Source organism: Cygnus olor, chromosome 5 (genome assembly GCF_009769625.2).
Source record: "Cygnus olor isolate bCygOlo1 chromosome 5, bCygOlo1.pri.v2, whole genome shotgun sequence".
NCBI classification, from domain to species: Eukaryota; Metazoa; Chordata; class Aves; order Anseriformes; family Anatidae; genus Cygnus; species Cygnus olor.
Genome location: NC_049173.1, coordinates 58,655,807 through 58,677,576, shown reverse-complemented (window position 1 = coordinate 58,677,576; position 21,770 = coordinate 58,655,807). Strand labels below are relative to the sequence as shown.

General features: G+C 36.6%; 1 protein-coding gene across 1 annotated transcript in view; it reads right to left on the bottom strand.

The window, feature by feature from the left end:
* The window catches only part of DNAJC24 (DnaJ heat shock protein family (Hsp40) member C24), a 38,213-nt gene extending 16,685 nt beyond the window's left edge, over nucleotides 1-21,528 (bottom strand). Inside the window, 2 exon segments of the mRNA XM_040560496.1 lie at nucleotides 20,129-20,266; nucleotides 21,341-21,528. Of these exon segments, the coding sequence (XP_040416430.1) occupies nucleotides 20,129-20,236 (108 nt within the window). The 5' untranslated portion in view covers nucleotides 20,237-20,266; nucleotides 21,341-21,528.
* Between the last annotated feature and the right edge of the window lie 242 nt (nucleotides 21,529-21,770).

The window sequence follows — 21,770 nt, the reverse complement described above, 5'->3', positions numbered from 1 at the left end:
CTTTAGTATCCTTTCCATTTGCACTAAGAAAAGTCCTCAAACCTCTGCTATTGTACTTTAAAGCTTTTATTTTTCTTTCCAGTGTTTCATCTGAATCTGTTATGGACCTGTTCTCATTGACTCCCTTTTCCTACTCTCCAGCTTGTATACTGAAATACAAGAACACTTCCATCTACAGCAAAAATCCATTCTTGTTTCAGCTACCTATACAATTCTCCTTTCATGTCTAAGGCAACAAATGACATGTCCTCTTTTCCAGCTGTTTTAGACCCTGTTTCAGGCAGATCAGACACTAACCACGGAGAACACCCTGTCAAAGTTTCAACCACCCTACTAATACCTGAAGTTTACAGAATGTTCTCCATCAATACTTCAGATCTTAATCAACCATACTCTTCTGTGGCATCTTCTCCCATTCTTGGTTGTCATATTCATACTTCTAGTTCTTCCACCCGTCTCTCCAATTTACCCTTCAGACCAGCTGACTCAACAGCTGCCAGGAGTTTTATTTTGAGGGAGGTTAAATACAATGCATGTTTCTGATGGTCTTATTTAGCTTTATTTCTACATTAATCTCAGTTGCAAACATATACAAACTATACAATGAAAACAGACAAGACTGTTTTCTACTCGACCAGTCTCTTACTCAGACTGAACTATTGCTCATCTCTCCTTCTATGCATCCAGTTGTAGGTTCTTACTCAAAATGTTAGTGCCTACCAATGTCGGCTGCAATATCTCTTCTCAAAATCTGTGCAAATTATCTTCCTGTCATTCGTACTTGCCACCTAGGCACTATTTTCAGCTGTATTACTGCACTTAGGCAATGTTTGTCTTTCTAGCTGTATATGTGTAACATTTTTAAGGAGCAGTATTTCCATAAAAATAGCTTTTTGCTGATCATTCGTGTCTTGATTTTTGAACAGTTTTCTTTTGGAACACAGTAGTAGTTTTTTGTTTTGTTTTACTAACATGTTACTACTTAATAGGATGTTATAAAAACAAGCAAGGATGTTTTCCCAAGCCTGACAGAGGGAGGGAAAAAAAAGAAGGTTAGAAGCTAGCTTTCCTCTTCATACCTTTACTAGTTGAATTTCTTAACTCATTTTTACTGCTAAACACTATCTGTCTGGAATTTGTATTGCTTTACAGAATGATGCATTGTAGTTACTGTTAAAAATAAAGCAATCGAAATATATTACTATCTTTTAACTATTAGGAAAACATTATACACATATGCAATAGTGCTCACTCCCCTGATGTTTATCCTTAAATGTCACATGGTGATAGTACTTCCTGGGGACTCTGGCTCTTGATGTAGGAGTTAAAAGGTGTTTTTTTTTTTTTTTTTTTTAAATCACTGAGAGAGTCTGAAAAAAAAAAAAAACCCCATGAACCTCAAAGCTGGAGTTCAGTTGAAAAACTTCAAGTATGTTGAAGACGTGATCAAATCGTTGGTGCTGCACAGAAACTGAAAAGCAGGCTAATACAAATTTAGGCTCATATACTTTTCAATTACAGTATCATTATTTTACCTTTCCAGGTACCTGGCAGTACTGAACTGTCTTATTGTTATATTCATCAAACTATACATTTGAGCAGTTGGGTGCAGTGGATACAGCATTTCCCCTGGCAAACTGCTCTGATCAGACTGTAGCTACATAAACATCCAAATGTTTAAAAATTGTTCATAGAAAATCCTAGTTAAGTAAACAAATTTTATTTCACGGAAGTAATCTACTGCCTTCGATACCTATCGTAGAAAAAAACAGGCATAATCAAACTTTTTTGTCTCAGTATAAACGGGTTAAAGTCACGTTCAATGAATTATTAACTGAGAGACACTGAAAACTGTGCAGGTTCAATCATATATTGAAATGGGCTCATAAACTACTTGTCTACTGCCTTCTTACCAATTCTTGCAACTATAGATGCATTGCTTACATTATTAGCCAATGTCTTCAGAACAATAGTAGCAACTTTTGCTTTTACATTACAATAATATAACAAGTTCAACTAGCAAGTAAAACAATTCCCAAATTTAAACTGTGTGACCTTTCTGTGCACTCTCTCTCAAGCCCTGTTATTTTTACACTGTGTACAACATACATAGTTTTCACCCACATAACTTATATAAGGAACCTATAGCACATGCAACTTCTACAGTCTTTATTCTGCCTACTTTATAGTCTGTGATGTTTGGTTCCTTTTGCACTTTAAGAACTGCAACATTAATCCCTGGGCTACATGGAAGTTAATAAAGAATACTTGGTCAATAACTGTAAGGATATTACATCTGAATAACCACACCAACAGACCTTAAGAACCCTCATTCCACAAGATAAGAAACTGAGATAGCTGGCTGAGTTTTGGTTGAGCAAATCAAGCACCCACAGATGACGAATGAAGGTCCCTATCCTCCTAACACTTGTACAAGTTGCTTAACTTCATGCAATAAATGTAATAGGGTTGATTGATTTTAATCAAATTCAAATTAGCAAGCAGAAAACTTCTAGTTAAATCAATTTAATGTACATTCCTTATTGGCGCTAATGAATTTACTCTTCAAAAGAAATTTACAGCACCCAGTGAGAATCAACTTAATACAACAATTTATTGGGAAGGGAGGGGTGAGGCGTACAGCCATAGGTTTATGCTGAACTGTAATCTCTTGCTAAACTGTGGAATACATGATAACTACACTGCATAATATAGCCAAACTTGTATTCATAACTAGTTTTCTATATGAAAAGAGGGTGATGCTTAGAAAAGATTAAAAAATACTATTTCTTCTCATCTATTACTTATTACATTACCATGATTACTCGCCCTGTATATAAAGGACATTCATCTTAAAATCCAAAGACGTAGCACATCCCCAATTCCATACATCAAAACAGGAAGCTTTATCTTCTACTAAAACTACTACTACGACCAGATTTTTATTTAAGTTACGGAAAAATGCTTCAATTTACTGCTATGCATTTAACGGACAACTAAGACACACACATGGGTATACAGCTTTTAAATAAGCCTACCTAAAGTGCAAGCTTTATATTTTTCAGACTAAGGCAAATGAAATAGATCAGCATCAATTTTTCCAGGCTGAAATATGGAGTATTCTCTACTGATTTGCTATTGCTTTGTCTTTCCTACTTTTCAATAGGTCAAGAAAAGCTGTCAAACATTTGGAAAAATCTGCAGCAGCAAATAAAAACTAACGTTAGAATGATGAAATGGATATTACATTAAATCTTGACCTTCTCCCCCAAGAATAATTTCAGCAAAGTATTTTCAGACCTTTTAATTTGTTGTGTCTCTTTTAGATTTTATTTTTTTGATAAGGAGACTTATCAAGGAGACTTATAAGGTTCTAAAATTCAAAACTAAAGACTGACACAGAACAATGATGAAAACACGACAGCTGAAAAAAACTGATAAGTTTTCAGATTATTTTGGACTTACTATCATTACCACTGGTATTACCATCACTAAACAGTCATTGCTACTAACAGTTACAGCATAGTAAATTTCTAAACTATCAGATTTATTAAAGATTTTTAACTTTGATATTATCTACTGCTTGTGAAATCACTTTGATACATTTATTGGCACGTCTTGAATTCCTGCTTTATTTCAATAGAGGATGTGTGTCTATATTTCAGTAACAGATGTATTTAAAGCTAAATATGTACCTGAAGTTCTTGAGTGATTCAAGTTGTACGATTTTAAAGGGATTACTTATATGTGTTCAAATACTTATGCACTTTTGCAGGAACTACATCTAATAACTAAATCTAAGCTGTAAATAAGAGAACGATGTAATATTAACATCTAAAATTAAGTTACTATCTCTTAGCATCTTTCTCCTATTTTTCTACATTTGACATATAGTAGTAGCTATTACAGATCTACAGCCTGACAATATTCATTCAACATAATGCATCCAGAAATAAGATTTCCAGCAAAGTATGAATTATTTGTTGTTGTGTTACTGTAAATGTAAGGAAGACATAGTCTTCATGACCCATGCTACAACTACAATACCTCCTGGAACTTGGAAAAATATCTGTATTAAAAAAACAATCAGTGGTGAAAGACACTTGTTAATAGTCAGGAAGACCTCAACCCAAACTTTCCAGAGAGCACTGCTCCACATCTGGTGAAGCTACCATTTCTTGTGAATGACATAATTGAATTAAAACTGCAAACAGAAGAAGAAAAAGTCAAGAAATGTGTGTAAAGGGCTCGCTGGATTAACGCTGCAAGAATGAATGTCACTGTGGATTAGTATTGGATACTATGAGGTATCAATGCTACACATCACTGTACATGTGGACATGAGTTGGATACTATGCTTTTCAGGTTAGGAAAAAATACAAGGCCTCTGCCTTGGGGAGGGCCTCAGGGGAACGGTGGAAGCAGTTGGAGAAGAAAAACCCAAGCCACTATTTTCAAATAATATGGCCAGATTCATAGCTAGGAATCCAACAAAAAGAGATTTTGACTACTGACTGGAATTGTACAAATCAATACCAAGCCCTTTTTAAAAAACACATTATCAGTATTTGGAGAGTGCAATTGATCTATTCTTGTATCAAAAGCTCAGTACTGAAAAGCCAGTATATTCAAATTTCTGAGTCGGAATTCCCTCTCAGCATCAATGAGGCAGTTTATTTAGTTAAATAGTTAAATATCAGAACTTTTTTTTATTCCATGATACAAAATACTTTAAAAAAAAGGCAAAATGCATAAATATAACAGGAAGCCTAACATGAACTGTCTTGGTCTATATCAAGTTTAGAAACAAACAGAGGTGTTGCAGTAAAAGACAAAATGCAGAAGTCATTATCAGTATTTTTGCCCCTTTTAATACAACAAAGTGCAAGAATTGTAACAAAAGAACAGGAAAAAAATGCAGCGATAACAAGAACATAAAAATATCAAAATTGCCAACTAAGTTTACAAGCATTTCTCATATAAATGTTTTACAGAACTTTTATACACTATTAACTGTAACTATTATTACCTACAGGTTAGGCTAATGAGGTCAGGGCACGAACTGTCAAGTGTTCCTATCTGTATTCGTAGTCCTATCAAGTATTCGTAGGTCCATGTAAATTTGTCTGTAGACTACAGTGCTCATCGTAAGACTTCACATCATATTAAAAGAAAGCTGCAAGATGGTCAACATTAAGAAAAATCTTAAGGAGATGCATTCTATTTAATTTCCCACTGTAGTCTGTAAATTCTTGCTACGTGTCCCTGCCTTTAAAAAAATCACAGTAAATTTAATGCCAGACTGTTCTTAGGAGGAAAGTCTTTTACTCCTACTTACAATATAAGCAGTAAATACCAGTTTTTGTACTGGAACTTGCCAGTAAGTCTCACCCCTGACACAGAGTGTCTGTTCATACCCAGTTTTTGGACGCACTGCCACAAATGCCAACAAAGGGACCAATTAATGAAAACTTTCTTGATACATTCCCAGTGGATGTATGTCCGCCTTGCAGAAGGTACTTTGACAACATTCATCTCACATAGGCCAAATGGTTGCTCTGTGGTAGCAATTAAGACACCACCAGCCTTGGCTAGATTTAAACCAACAACCAAATCTGTGTAGGTCTGACCAAATGCTCACAGAAATCAAGACAGATTAACTTCTAAAGAAGGGCTGGATTGGTTCATATAACTCCATCACTTTCTCTTGTTACCTATACACTATGTGGACAGACTTGTTAGAAAGAAATTACAGTTCTTAAAATACAATTCCTTAATCTGGCCACATGACCACGAAACAATATGGCACATTGATATTGTGTAGATTTGTATTCAACTTTTTATTTTGTCTTTCCTCAAAAAGTAAGTGTTCAAGATTGATAACTAATTCCCAAAGCTTTGGAATCAAGTTTGGACAATTAAGCTCAGTGCAGTATCCCTCCTCCTTCTAAAATCAGCTTGAAATGAGAAGAGTTTTGTTGCTTCTAATACTTTGATCCACCAGAACCTATCTAAAAGTCTCTTACCTTTGAAAATTAGATGAATGCAATAGCTAGTGGAAAAACCTTGCTTGTGTGGCAAGGTCACATGGACTTCAGGTTTTTGACAAAGGGTTCCCTTCTTGAAATCTTTATCCTTTGACCAGTCACACTTTAAATTGCCTAAGACCTACAGCTCATGATTATTATCACAAAACAAGGCATTCTGATAGCTCAACAGATTTATATTTCGAGCTCTCCAAGATACTAAATTTGTGCATCTGAAATTCTACAGCCTAACACAGTATAGGAGAGTGGGTCCTCCTCCCCAGCCCAGCCCCAGAAAAACAGTAAATATCCAGTTATGTACTATGACATAAGGTTTGTGGCAGTATTTTTGAGCAAATTATAGAGTATGTATTGAAAGTTCCAGACCAGCTGATAAAACGTCGAAATGCAAAGCAGAACAGTTTCACTGCTGGACGTAGCACAAAAAAGGAACCATATAATGCAATTTAATCACTCCAGGAACTATATAATTACATATAAATTTAACACTTATGTTAACTTTTACATACATTCTCACACTGAATAGTTTAAGCCACAAATCCCTATCACCATATAATAAAGACGTGTATTCCATATTAACTACACCATGTATATGACGGCTATATTTGAGCAATCAAGTACACCAGCTCCAAAAGATCATTTACTCTAGTCATAGGCATGATGTGCTGAGTAGAATGCTAGCTGTTACGCTTTATGGCTGAACTCTTTCCTGAGGAATCCATTCTGTGATGGATTTAAATCAGAACACAGTGATACTGAATTATGCAACTGTTTATTAAACTGGAATTTGAAGTTTTGTTTAATAAATTTAAGAAAAGCTGATGTTTTATCCACCTTTGTTGGTCAGGAGAAAAGCTAATAAACATACGCTTGGCTCCCACCCTGTGGCACTCACTGAAAGGTCACAGAAAGAAGCCATTTTCCAACTTTGCCATCCAATACCATTAAATTAGGTCAAGATGAAAAACAAACTTCCATGTTTTACAATGATCTAAATGATTTATTCATGAAAAGTATTGGAAAAAAGAAAGCAGCTTATTTCAGTAGAACAGAGAAACTTTAACTGCAGGAAAAATAAACATTTTGAAAGAAATGTTTTAAACATGTAAACATTAAACTTTCCTCCTATCATGGGAGGAGGGAGAATTTCTGAATGAATAGTAGAAATTAGTTATCAGAATATTTATACACTAGAAAAAAATAATTACCAATAGCCAAATAATTCTGGCAGTACTATCTTGAAGGACTTAAAATGCTTTTCAATTCAAAACTAGTTAATTTTCAACTGAAAAACTATTTCAAACTAACATGTACTAGAAAACCAGTTGGTGTAGAACATTAAAGCTTTGTGGTGCTCCCTGCTCTTAACTTACAGTAATTTTGCTTGCCATTGTATTACACAAGCCATCTGGCAATCTTACAGCCCTAGCATTTCAGGAAGAGATACTGTTCCAGAAATCAGGAAGAAAAGCAGCATACTTTTAAAATACTTAATTATTTCACCTAATTCCATAACTTGTAGATCACCTCTTAAATAAAAAAAATCTAATCAAATGAAAGGTTACATGATTTTTAAGAACAAGACTTATACAAAACAAAGGCTTGGTACTTTGAGTTGCCATGAAGTACCAAGCATCCCCAGCCTTCCCTAAATTTACAGTGGAAAGTGACGTTTTTCAACAATGAAGATTACCTTCACTGAAACTATGCTCAAATATTCGTTTTTTTGTTTTTCTATGAGCTTATTTTGCATATTAAGGTGTCATACAGGAGTCATCCTGAAGCAACATTACACTCTGCGTTCTGTGGCCTATATGGTTCATCGGGTACTAATTAGATAGCATGTTCTGTCAACACTTTCTTGCTCTCATTCTATTAATCGATCATCCTGCCAAATTAATACAACACAACACAACTTCCAAACTCCTTGAACTCCTTTACCTGTGAGAAAGAAGGATGAAGGGAGGAAAAAAAATACTCCAAATGGTCACAAGGTAACTGCACTTGTTCAGGATCTGGAGCGACAATAAAAAGACTGTGCTGAAAGGTAAATTATGTTCGTACCAACATTCTCTTGAGCTTAAGTTTACTCTTAGATAAACACACAACCATAAAAGAGCATACTTCATCTAACAGACTATATTAACTTTAAAAATGGCTACAGCTTATGAAAAGGTAAAGGGGTAAAGGCTGCAAAACTAAACACACTTAACCATTAATGGCATATACCTGTTCAGATCATTTGCAGTTAATGTTATCACCGTTGGATACTGTATATCAGAAAATAAGTAATGAATATTGTGCAGAAACTATAGTATGATAATCCTACCTATATAGAGAAGAGTCCAAACAATGGCTGCCCTTACAGCCAGTCAGAACAACCAATCAGCATTTTATAAAAATTGCAAGAAATAATACATGTTTTCTCCACTTATTACATTGCAAGAAAGATTGCAGGAGATAAAAACAAACGACAAAGCAGTTGCCAATTACAACACACTACTGCCACCTAATGCTTACTAGAAGGTTACATCAAAAACATTGTCTCAGCACTATACTAGCATTATGAAAAATGGAGACCAAAGAAAATTTAAAAAGTTTATAATTGCTATTAAGCATCTCCTTCACAGTTCCTCCCCTACAGGGTTTCTAAATTGAACTGATGTGATCCTATCTTCTCTTGTACACAAAGACCATAACACACAAAATGCACGTTCAGTGGGCTAAATGAGTGAGACTCAAATGTTTAATCTGTTAAAAAATCAGAAACGTCAGAAACCAGACTTATCAGGATACCCACATAAAGAAGTACAAGAGCATTCATCAGATCAGAGTCCATGCTTGTTTACAAAAATGTATGTGTTAGTAACTGCTAAGTTTCTAGTACAATTCACCTTGAAAAGCTTCAAATAGCATGTATTTGAAAATTAAAAAAAAAGAGGTGTGGTCTCATGCTAAAACAACAAAAAATTACATCAAAGGTGGTTTTCTTATTTGGGTGACTTTGCAACAAAGCACACTCTGACATGTGAAACTTGTTCATTTCCATGAAAAGAACAATTCCAGGTCTTAAACTTGCTTTCCTTACCCATAATTAATCTTTTCAACATGTTCACTCAATTGGCAGAAGTTAGCAGGGAACATGGAAGTAGCCTGTTTTTTTCCACTTGTAAAGAGGAGAAACAAAATGAAGAGCTCCTTGTGACATTCAATCTTTTCATACAGAAGTGGATTTAAATTCCCCCAAAGGATATCTATCCAAATACAGCTTGACAAAAGAGCAAAGAATTTATCTTCTTGATTCATTACTTCAGTCCATCTCCTCTTCCTTTTTCTTCCCCCAAATACCATCTTTAGGCTTTTTAACAACTTTAGCCATCTCCTACCTGATCTGAATATCCACAGATTCCAGCCTCCACTCCAGGATAATTCTTAGTCCTTGGAAGTGTTCCGCATTTAAAGAAAAAATAAGTTTTATTTTCCTCCTAGTTTCTTCTTATGCCTTAACTATTCTATGATATTTGTTCTAATATTGCTCAGTGACCAACCAGATTTTAGAAACTGTATCAATTTCTTCTTCTTTTTTCCTCCATACAGTCTGCCACAATCAAAAATTGTTATGCAAGTTAACAGTCAGAGCTTCCCACACACAATATGCAACTGCTTCTGTGTTTTACAAACATAATCCATCTTTTCCATATTTTCCGGGCAGAGATAACCACTGTTGTATGCAACATCCAACACATCAGCCCTCCAAGTTCACTTGGGACAAAAGAACTATCAGAATAGAAATATTTCAGATAATAGTATTGCTGCTGTGGCTGTTACTGGGAGAAAATACTTGCTGTGAATCAAGGTTTTGTAGCACGTCATCATCAAAAGAACACAAAAGAGGAAGAAGAAAGCTTTTCATAAAATTTTAATTATTCATCACCTAATGACTTATTTTAAAAGAAAACACCCACAAACATCCCAACTTACTTTATTTTAAAAATAAACAGAATTTTTAAAAGCTGCTATTAAATGTACACAGCAATACGTAGCAGTTATGTAGACCACAGAACTGGCATTCACTAATAGCAGTGCAAAGAAAGGATGATACTATCAATCGCATGCTGCCAATTCTTGAAAATTACTGGAGTCCTCAACACTACAATAAAAAAAAATTAGTAGAATAAATTGTACCGTCCCAGTCTCATTAATTTGCTTCTCTTTTTTTTTTTTTTTTTTTAAGGCTAACACACATTTTCTGCTTAAAATATGCTGAATGTATTTTAAACTTCCTTGACCCTTCTTGATTAATCTAAGATTTTCACCATACCATTTTCTTTCACATTTAAATCACATAGGTTGACAACCTCAATTTCTGACTAAGGTGTTGAATGGTTCTATTATTCACTGGAAAATCTCAATCTTCTGTCAAGTTGGGCATGAATTTCAGCCGAGATCCATCTAAAAAAACGTGAAGAGACTTGCTTTTCCTCCTCTGTACTTAGTTGTTTGCTGCCAGAATCCCCAACTTTTGCATACTTATTTTTTATATTTAACTGCAGTAATAAGAGGATTGCCATTGTAATTTTCACTATACTTTTATAACCATAAGTTTCAACTTCCATGGAAACAGTAACATTCAATTCAATGCTACTTGTAAAACCCTGTGATTGCAGAGCTGATCTCACATTGAAGAGTATTTCTCATTATAAATTACCTTTTCCTCTACAGTAAGTTAATAAAATGTAAAGGTTGCATCATGTATGACTAGAATCCTTTTCTTATACAATTGCTTTTTATCATACTACAGAATCACGATACTACCATTTTGACCTTACACTCTCAGTGGCATTAACTACGGGAAGTGGGTCTTCACTTTGTTCGAGGTAATACTCCATGAATCTGCTGCTTTACAAAACACTCTAGCTCCTTCTGGAAAAACTAAATAATTGCAGATTTTTGTTTAGAAAACTTACTCATGACAAGATAAATAACCTATTGCATTATCAACAGAAACAGACATTTCTGTAGCAGCAGTAAAGAGCCTTAGAAAACCCTAAATAACAAACTCTTCCTTCTTTTGCCATCAGCCCCATTCCTCAGCCTCTCGAAAGAGTCTAACCCCATTAGACTGAGAAGAGTTCAATAAAACAACAAGTCATTACCTCACTTAATGTTCCTATTAAATATTTACATTTCTAATCTTATTCAGCTCTTGAACAAAATTAATACTAGAAATAATATGTAAAAGTTAGTTTTAGCGAGCAAAAAAGAAAATCAACTCTGGTTGTATTAAGAGAAACAAAGATGAATTTGGCTAATGAAAGTATAAAAACAAGGACAGGAAACAGAAGCTACAGTTTCCAGAAAGTAGATCTTCAGAAACAGCTTTTCCTTCCCTTTTTTTCTGCTCCTATAGCTCCTTATTGTCCTATGAAGAGCCAGCCAACAGCCTCATAAGCCAGTTAAAAGGCTTTTGGGAACTATACTACAACACAGGAGGAGGTAAGACCAAAAAAAAGAAAGCAAAAAATATTGAAGAAAGGAAAGAAATGAAACATTTTAATACTTCCAGGAGTATGAGGGTTAAAATACAAAGGGAATTTTAAAAGCTCCTTATAAATTTCTGACCCCTGTACTCACAATTTACACTGTTAAATGTCACATTAAACAACATTCAGTTGTAGTTAGGGAATATAGTTATTACTAATCTAGTCATGGAATAATGTCAGTTACACAAAGGTTCAGGAAACTAGTTTAGGCAAATGCTTCTTTTATGCGAAGCAAAAGGAAAATCTTCTATTGCATTATAAAAAATAGAGTTGCATAAACTACTGAAAAAACTAGCATAAACTTTTCCACCTGACACGCACTGTAGTGGACAGAGGAAAACCCACAGGATGCTGGCTGAGTAGCATCTGGCAGAAGGGCAGGGACAGGCAGTTCAGGGCAGTAGTCCTCAGGGGGCACAGTGACTTGCAAGATGAATACCTTTCTGCAGTCTAAGAAAGTCAACAACTGATATCCAAAACTAAGAACAGCTGAGCACAAAGCGGTTTTTGTTCTCCCTCCCTGAGATGACTGCCAGTAAACCAGTATTCCAAAACAAAGAGTACCACTAATTTTTAAATGCATTTGGATTGCCTGGTCTGAAAGAAATCTGATTTAAATATAATGCTGATCACCTAGATTCCAAAATAACTTAAGTTCCTAAAGCACTTCAGCTTCAGAACTCACTGTGGAAACTGAGGCTCAACAACCATATATATATATATTTAAAATTTATATATTATTGGACATAAATATCTGAACAAAAACTTTTGATGTGCAATGCAAGTGTTACAATCATTTTAGCTTTCCCTATCTCTAGTAGAAATACAGCAACTCTACTGCCTCAACCTTTAAAATCAGAAGCCACGAAGGATGCTATGATTATTGCTGAAGGCATGTACACTCCTTTATTTCATCAATATCACAGCAGCTTAAATAAAAATTTAATCTTATTTCAAAATTGCATAGCTGTGGTGACCAAACATTTCCAAACCCAATCCAAATAGCCACGTAAAATCTAGCTTGGATTGGATTTACTCACAATGAAAGTTGCCTTCAAGTCATCATATCTGGACTGATTGCTAATTTGGTGTTAATTAAATTTCTAATTTGAGGTTGGTTGAGTTTGGCAAGTTTCTCCATTTGCAGTAAAGAAACAATTTTGACAGTGTACCTCATAACTACTAGAACTAGATTTTTCCAGATGACTCAAGGAAATCACATGACAATAGGATCCTCTAGTCACTCAACATAACTTATTATTGATCTTTTTACCATTCGTATTTAATAAGCATTCTATACGGATGATCTCAGTCTTTATACAACATCACCATTTTGGGAAAGAATACTCAGAGATATAGATGAAAAGGTAAAATCACCACCTAGAATGGAACAGCAGCTGTAAAGGAATAATCCAACATTTGCATTACTTAAGTTTCAATACCAATATTTACCAAATATATATTGAGAGAATCCTACCAAACCTGTATTTTGCATTGCTTTTCTGTAGCAGTAGGAACTATTACTGGATTGCTGGCAAGAAGGTAGGTACCTCTTAAAAGAATAGCTCTTGTTCAGCCTCTCCTTAAAACACATACCTAGTTAATATTTAATGTTTCTTTTTATGTCACGAAAAGAAAAAAAAAATAGCTAAGATGCTGCTCAGAAAAGTTGTTCATCTTTACATTCCTTGACCATGGACATTCTTAGGTGATAAATCCAACCAATACAGACTGAATTTTCTGGTTAATGGTAACTTATTGGGATTAACAACGAAGGGTAGGTTTTTTTAAAATATCAAACTATTGATTTTTCAGCTTTGAAACATTACTTTAACATAGTGAAAAATACAGTAAATGACTGAGATTGGTTATCTAAATGACTAACAAGACTATAGCAAAAAAGCACGCCCTGGACTTTCTTACTATAATAATGCTAGCTATCCACAAAACATCGCATAAAAGGTAGAAAGTATAGAATTCATTTCTGCATCAGATCAGTTCAAATGAGTTCATGACTGCTGACCATTCGAGATTTATGAGAGGTGAGAAAGCAGACATGATCAACCAAGGCAAGGAGAAGTCAAAACATGGAAGGGTGGAGGAGTTCTTAAAACATTCAGGTCTTCTAATGCACTTCGCACATTGTACCTGCACTTAGAATAGAACAATTCAAATGGACCTTCAAAGACCACCTTGTCCAACTGGCTGACCACTTCAGGGCTAACCACAAGTTCAAGCATTTTACTGAGGGCATTATCCAAGAGCCTCCTGAACACTGGCAGGCCTGGGGCATCAATCACCTCGTTAGGAAGCTTGTCCCAGTGTTTGACCACCCTCACAGTAAAGACATTGGTTCCTCATGCCCAGTCTGGCCCTCCCCTGGCACAGTTTTGTGCTGTTCCCACGTGTCCTGTCATCAGTTAGCGGAGGAAGAGACCAGCATCTCTTTTTCCATTTCTCTTCCTCAAGAAGTTGCAGAGAGCAACAAGGTCACCTCTTGGCCTCCTCTTCTCCAGACGAGATAAACCAAGCATCTTCAGCCTCTCCCCACAAGAAATGCCTTCCAACCCTTCTACCAGCTTTGTTGCCCTCCCCTGGATGCTCTCAAGGTCCTTAACATCTGTTTTACATTGTGCAGCCCAGAACTACACACAGTATTCAAGGTGAGACCACACCGATGCTAAATATAGTGGGAGGATCACTTTTTGAGTGTGTGGCTAGGCTGTGTTTAATGCACCCCAGAGTGCAGTTTGCCCTCTTGGCTGCTTTCTGACTTTAAAGTGTTTAAAGCTGAAGAAAAAAGTGAACGTGCTGCTTTTATAAATTTCCATAATAGTTACATTACATATTTGAAACTTAAGGCAAAGGTGCACATATCATACTAATGTTTAAATGTTTGAAGTCCTATATCATACTATAAACATTTATTTTTGTTTCTGGTCAATAAAGATCACAAATTCACAAGGTGTGTGTTAGGTATTATCTAAATTATTTCAATAGCAATCTGGGAAATATCAGACCATTAAAAAAAATACTAATCACTTTTTCAGCTTCAACACAAGTATGGTCAATTTCATTTAATAGCAATAAGAAATCCTTAAATAAACACTGTTATTGCAAGGTGATGGATTCTACTATTAGCATTTATTATCCTTCAAACTCATGTTCTGGGATTATAGCTTCTTTAAATAATCGACCCAGTACTTAAAATTTCAAAAGTAGGCACTTAAATACTTGGATTTGAAAATGCTGAATATCTCGAGGTGCTCTTGCCTGTGGATGCACGTTTCAGAGTAATCAGAACATTTACTGATGTGAAAAAATTATGCCAGCCTTTTTAGCTCCCTTCTTTGTGCTTTAAACAGTATCTTTTTCTACATAATTTTTATTTCTGATTTCTCACTTAGGAAATGAGATAAAGATTACACATTGTAATACAACACTACTTCAGTGTGTCTTCATAATTGCTCATAGAATACTTGCAAATATTAAGTAAAGAAACATCTTGATGGAATTTAATATTTGCTCTTAAGATTTTGTTTTTAATCAGAATTTTAATTTTATAGTTTCTCAGGACACAGTGAACATTTATAAATATGGAACACCTAAGCAAGCACTTTTAACTAGTGATTTCTGGAACACTGAGATCCCATTATATATATATGTATATGTATTTATATATAAAAACTATTAAACATTTTTTCAAATCCCATCTCGAAAACACACCCACTTATATTTCATTAAGGTCATAAATACTAAATCAGATGTAAAGAACAGCTCAAAATGAAACTTCCCAGAGAGCCAAAAATACATTCCTTTGCACCAAACTTTGTAGCATACCTTTCTGTTTATACTGTCAAATTACAAAAATCTATTTTCTGTAACTTAGCTGAACAAGCACAAGGATCTGTGAAGTATCTCTAACAAGCATGTTGCTAATCCAAACAAATAATGACAAACCTGCAAAGTCTATTAAGAAAATAGTACACATGCTGTGTAATTTTCATTATGAAAAGTATTGTTTTGAGACTTCTAATAAAAATGAAAACATTTTGAGGTTTGTAAGACTCAGATTCTCAGCTTAAACTCAGCATGAAAAGTTCCTCAGTAGGCACATCATTTTCAGAATAACACTGAATTTAGTTTGCGACAAACTTTAAGACAATAATTATGCAAGTAGCTTTTCAACTTATATATATGACATCCTCTGCATTTCTTGTGATTGCAAAATTTAGATGTGTACATAAGATCTGATATAATACAAAAGATTTTTCTCTCTCCAGAGATAGCTGTCTTTCCTCTACACAAACTCAATGAAAATCTCTTCTTGAAATTATTTTGGTTCATTAAATTAAATTTCTATTAACATCCTTTTTTATTGTTGCTGACAGTCATTCTCACCTATGCTTAATGCTCTTTGTTTTAAAATTTTCTACTCCTTCAAACAGATTAAGGGATCATCTTAACACTTTGTATTTATATACACACACATCACCCCTTCTGATAAACAGATAATCTTTGTAACACTGTGTTAAATGGCACATTTTATTTCCTTTCCATATTAGAAATAAGAGCTTCCTGCATACTCCCTGCTCAAATTACATGGATTTTCTTTAAGATTAGGGCATACATTGTAACAGCAGCATATAATTTTCCTGCACAATAATTTTTTTTCCAGTTGAAAGGTATCCTATAATATCATCAGCATCAACAGGAACAGACACCTGATTTTCAGCTAGACAAAGCTTATGTGTTCGGTGACTTTATTCCCTGTGAAAAGCAGCTTTCAGATACGAAGCACTAACATGAAAATCTGAAAGCAATCTAGCAACTCATTCTTTGACCAGAAAATGCTAGACCAAAATGAGATGAAAAAAAACGTATCAGTAATAAGATTGTGTAATTTCTGATATTTGTTAATCTAACTTTATCCTCTGCTAATTTCACGCACACTCAGAAATGGAACATAGGAATTGCCCTTCCTGAAGGCTGTATGGATTCCCTGAAATGGTAAGTAAATGCATTCACTCAAGTATTGAGTGCATACGGTTTCATTTGTTATGGGGTTATTAACCAATTCCATCATCAACTCGTTACAATTGATAAAAACAAGTTATATTTCCAAAAGTAACCATTTTAAAGAGAATTTGTCCTTACAAACTTGAAATTCAACCATTTTTACTTGCTTACTACTTTGTATATTAAGGTCACTCCTGAGATGTAACTGCAAACGTAGTTATCTTTTGGATGACATATGGCAAGATCCCCAACTCTTTGTAGCTCTGGAAAGTTACATCTGCCTGCTCATTCAAGATGCTAAGCATACATGTGTTGACAAACACAGAAAATAGCAGATGGCAAAAAGCAAATGCTCAATGTGAAGCAGTGGGGATCATCTGAAGAAAGATTAGGCTCCGACATTTGCCATTTTATTTTTAAACATAATTCTACTGTTAAAATAAAATTCCACCATTTATTATGCTTGATGCTACTGAACATCTGTGACCAGAATACTCCCCACAACAGAACGAATGTTATATTAACTGCAATTAGTATATGAGATGTTACTTGCTTTATGAACTTTTGGACTTTTAACATAATTAGCACAGTACAATTAGGTTAACTTCTGCTGCTACACATAAGCCAGAAAGCTTTCTGCACTGACCAGATAATTTATCACAAAATCTTTAAGCAAACCGTACACGGCAGCGCTCATCACTCACCCCGGCTTTCTAAGCTGGAATTACTCTGCTAAGCCTACCTGCTCTGCTCTCACCACCATACATAAAAATGTCTGGAGCAACTGCACATGGACCTGTCCTCTGCCCCCACCAATACTACTACCTCCAGTAGCAGCTTTAGAAAAGAGTAAATGACCATTTTGTGAGTCAGAGGTGTGCAGCCACTAAGAGCTCCAAGTACAAGCTTTGCTAGAGGAGCAGGGTAATTACTTCAGATGAACAGGACACCACAGGTAAGTTGAGACATCCAGTACTACACTAACAACGAACAGGGGATGCCCAGGGAGTAGTGTCAGGATAGGATAAACATACAGTAACACTTCCCTTATATATTGCACCAATATTCAGAAGTCCACAGCTCATGGCTTTCTAGATCAGAGCCAATATTGTTGTGCTAACATACCACAGCAGACTTTTCTTTCAGGAACTAACACCTTTTTTAACCATGGAACCCTCTGGACTCAATCTCCGTGGCAATGACTTTCCTGCTGTAACTACGTATTGTAATCTCCCGTCAATCCTATAGTCAATGACTTTATTAGGTACATATAAACAATTCTTTTATTACCACCACTCAGACTGTATCTTTACAGAAAAAAGACTGACTGTGCTAGATGCTGCATCAGTAAACAGACCAACAAGTAGTCTGTAGTAGCTCTACTAAAAATAATAGGTTGAACAGAGACAGGATGTATGCTATCAACAACTGACAAGCAACAGATCTGCCTTGAAGAAAACACCTACAAGTCTGGAGCAGCATGGCTTTTTAGTCAGAAAAACAGATCCATCATTGACAGTGAAAAAATTTTGAGCCAGGCAATGTAAGAGAAAAAAGAAAAGATCTTTTTCTCTAACATTCCCCAACAACTTTTCAAAGAGCACTGGCCATTTAGTTTGGAAATTCACAGATTTTAAAGAAAAGCTTGTAGGTTAATCTTTCAATCTTCTAGAGATACAGGCAGCTGTAGTTGCAAATAGAGTGTCGTAAACACCAAGAGTTCTCACTTCATAGGCTTCCACTAACTACATGACAGTATAGTGATGTAACACTGAGGGTCAGTTTCATGTGAGAAAAGACATACATAGTTTCAGTTCTGCTCTACTTGGTGGCAAACAACTCTGAACAACACTTCATGTACAATTTTAATATCATTATTACATATATTCACAGTTAAAGAAATACATTAATTCCATTACAATATTCAGCTGAAGTTAACCACCTATCTGAACAGAAAATGTATTTTACGCTGTGGTTCCCACTATTGCTTTCATCAAGGACAAAGAGACTAATACTAATATTTTGTTCACATTTTACCAGTAACTCCATAAAACATTAGGAGGTCTGAAAAAACAACTTAGTTCTACTCGTGGCTGAAATTGAAGCTTCCAAAGCACTCTACTACATTGATTTTTCTAACATTTGATAGTGAGTACCTCTATGGGCCTGCACACATTTTGTGATATTTAGAAACCTAGGACTCTAAGTACACAGATCAGTTTCAGACAAAGTTCACAAAGAAGTCAGTATGAGTAACTGAGAAAGAATAGACGTACGGCAAGATTATTCAAGCAATTCATCTAAGAATAACAGTATCAAAATGTGTTCATTTGGAACACGTTTCCCATCGGTGAAACGACCTTTAAATACAGTTTTCACAGGGTCTAAATAAAAATAAATAAAAAGCACGAATTTATTTAAACTTTGCCAATTCAGGGGAGACCAAGTTCTGTTATTCTCTTTAGCTCACTTAAAAAGCCCAGCTTCCTACCTCACTCATTCTGACACATCAAACCAAGCATGATTAGGCATGCAATTGCACTTTAAAGCCTTGACAATAGTAATAGTCTAGTTAGCAGCTACCTAAAGGAATATAAAAAAAGTGAGTTCTGCTCACCTTCTTTCTTCTCTACCAGGTTGCCAGTTTTCATTAAGCTTAGGAATTTAATTATCTTGGGACTTCTGTTTGTCTATCAAGTTTGGTTAAAAATTGTCAACAGTATCAAAAATGCATGCCTAATCTTGCTCTTAAAGGCAAATTCAATCATCTCTGGAGCAAAAAGCTCATGAAAGACAGAAAAAGTTCATTTGAGAAAGAGTAAAACAGAGGAACCAAGAATAATATGAAGTAATCTTGTAGAGCTCTTAGATTCCTATACATGAAAACCGAGAGGACAGCAAAAATGAAAAGAATTCACAGTATACAGTCTTAATGCACGACCAAAACCATGACTCTACAAAAATGCACCAGAAGCATTCAAAGAAAACCTAAGTTGATATTCACATATTTTCCTCCTATACATTTTCTATTCCATTACTGAAGACTATCAGAAAAAGTGTTTTTGCTCTTTGAACCTGTCTTTTATATATTCAAGGTTTTCATTCGGGACACTGTAACTACAGGTGTGACAGCCATACCTGTAGTATGATAAGTACCTATAGTACCTGTAGTATGATAAGCACATTTCATGACTATGTGCTACAAACAATCACTTTTTTTTTTTTTTGACTTGCACATCCAATGTGCATTGGATGAATGAGTATTTGACTTAGTTCATTCATGACTGTTTAGGAAAGCTGGAAGACATGTCAGAATTTTGGAAACTGAGCATCTCAACCTCTGTTTGTGACATAAATTCCGGATATTTATTAAACCATCCTCGGTGAACCAGTATTACAAACTCACTCCGATTAACCACATTTATACAAAAAATAAAAATAAAAACAAAGCCTACAGTTATTATTTTATGGTTTCTGAAATTCATTTTTGTACATCTCAAATAATAAAAACATACTTACTAACAAAGCAAGTCTTTGGTACTTCCGTTTTAGTTCTCCTGGACTGTCGGATGGCTTTGCACCCAGGATTTTGTACCAGTCCTTTTGTGTTATCCTTTCAAAGGCCATACTTATGGCTTTGAAACTATTTTCTTAGTGCTGTAAAAATAAATAAATAAAATTACAGTTTGAAAAAGAAAATTAGAAGAACAAGAAAATATAACAAGTTACGTGACCATGAAACACATTACAGCTCTCAAGCACATCTACCACCTTATCTGAAAATCTGCAGTGCAAAAGCCAGCTTACTAGTTCACATGGCCCATTCCATCCCACAGGGTACATGTCATATGGAAAGTAGTTTAAATTACGCTGAGTTTCCTGTCCTAGTTTTAAGTATATCATGTTTTTAGAAGTTGTCCACAGACTCTTTTAGAATTGATTGAACTGCAAGATTAGAGTTTAATCTTGCAGTTTAACTGTCCTAACTACTTTGAACCTATCTGTGCTTCAGGTACCATACACTTTGTATTTTTAAATAATGCTGTAATTAATATATTGAAGAGTAAAGTACAGAAGAATGAGCCGTTTGTCGATCCTCGAATGAGATACATGCAAGATAAAAACATCTATGTCACATTTTGCACCAAGATGTTCACAGTATGACCCCTCCTTCATCCTGCTGCGTCAAAGTAGAAAACGTATAAAAATTAACAAACAAAAAGCCCAACACACAGAGAACGAGAGGATATCAAGCTAGACCAGGCCCCTAAACAAAACATCTCTAATTGGGCTTTTCTTTTTTTCTTTTAAGAAAGAAAAAGACTTTTTTTTTTTTGTTGTTTGTTTGTTTGTTTGTTTCCCCCTGCACTGCAGCTCCCCTAAACACCCTGCGGCACCTCCCACCACACCTCAGCCCGGCTCTCGCGGGAGAAGGGCGCACGTCCCCCAGGCCCCGGCCCCGGGCAGCGCCTCCCTGCCGGGCAGCCCCGCGCCCCCTTTCCCCCCCCCGGGACCGCCACAACACCTTTAGGAACGCGGGGCCGGGCTCTGCAGGACGCACGGAACCGGCCCCCAGCAGACGGCCGAGCCCTGCCGGAGCCTCCCCCCCACCGCCGCCGCCGCCTCAGCGCAGCCGGGCGCCGAGGACCCGGCGCGACCGTCGGGCACAAGCGGACGGCGGCGCGAGACGCCCACCCCCTCAGCGCCCGCCGCGCCGCGCCGCGCACCGACCTGCCCCGCGCCTCCGGCCCCTCCGCACCGGCTGCCGGTGCCCGGCGCCGCTCGCCCGTCAGGAAACAGCTTCTGAGCGCGGCGGGGGCGGCGCGGCGGGGCCCGCCTCGCCTTGTTTCCGCCCGGACATCGGCGGCGTAGGCACCGGCAGGAAGCGGAGCTCAGGCCGGGCCCGACGCTGTCTCCATGGCGACACTGGCGCTGCGCGGCGGGCTCAGTAAGTAGCGGCCCCGGCCGCCCCCCAGCGCCCGGCTCCGGCCCCGGCCCCGCGGGGGTGCCGGCTGCGAGCGGCCCCTGTGCCCGCCTCGCCGCCACTGTCCGCTCAGGAGCGCGCCCCGGGCGCCCGTTGCCTTCCCGCCGCCCTTGCCCCTGCCTCACGGGCTGCCTGTGGGCGCAGCGGGTGTCTTTGTGGGAAGTACCTGCCCCAACG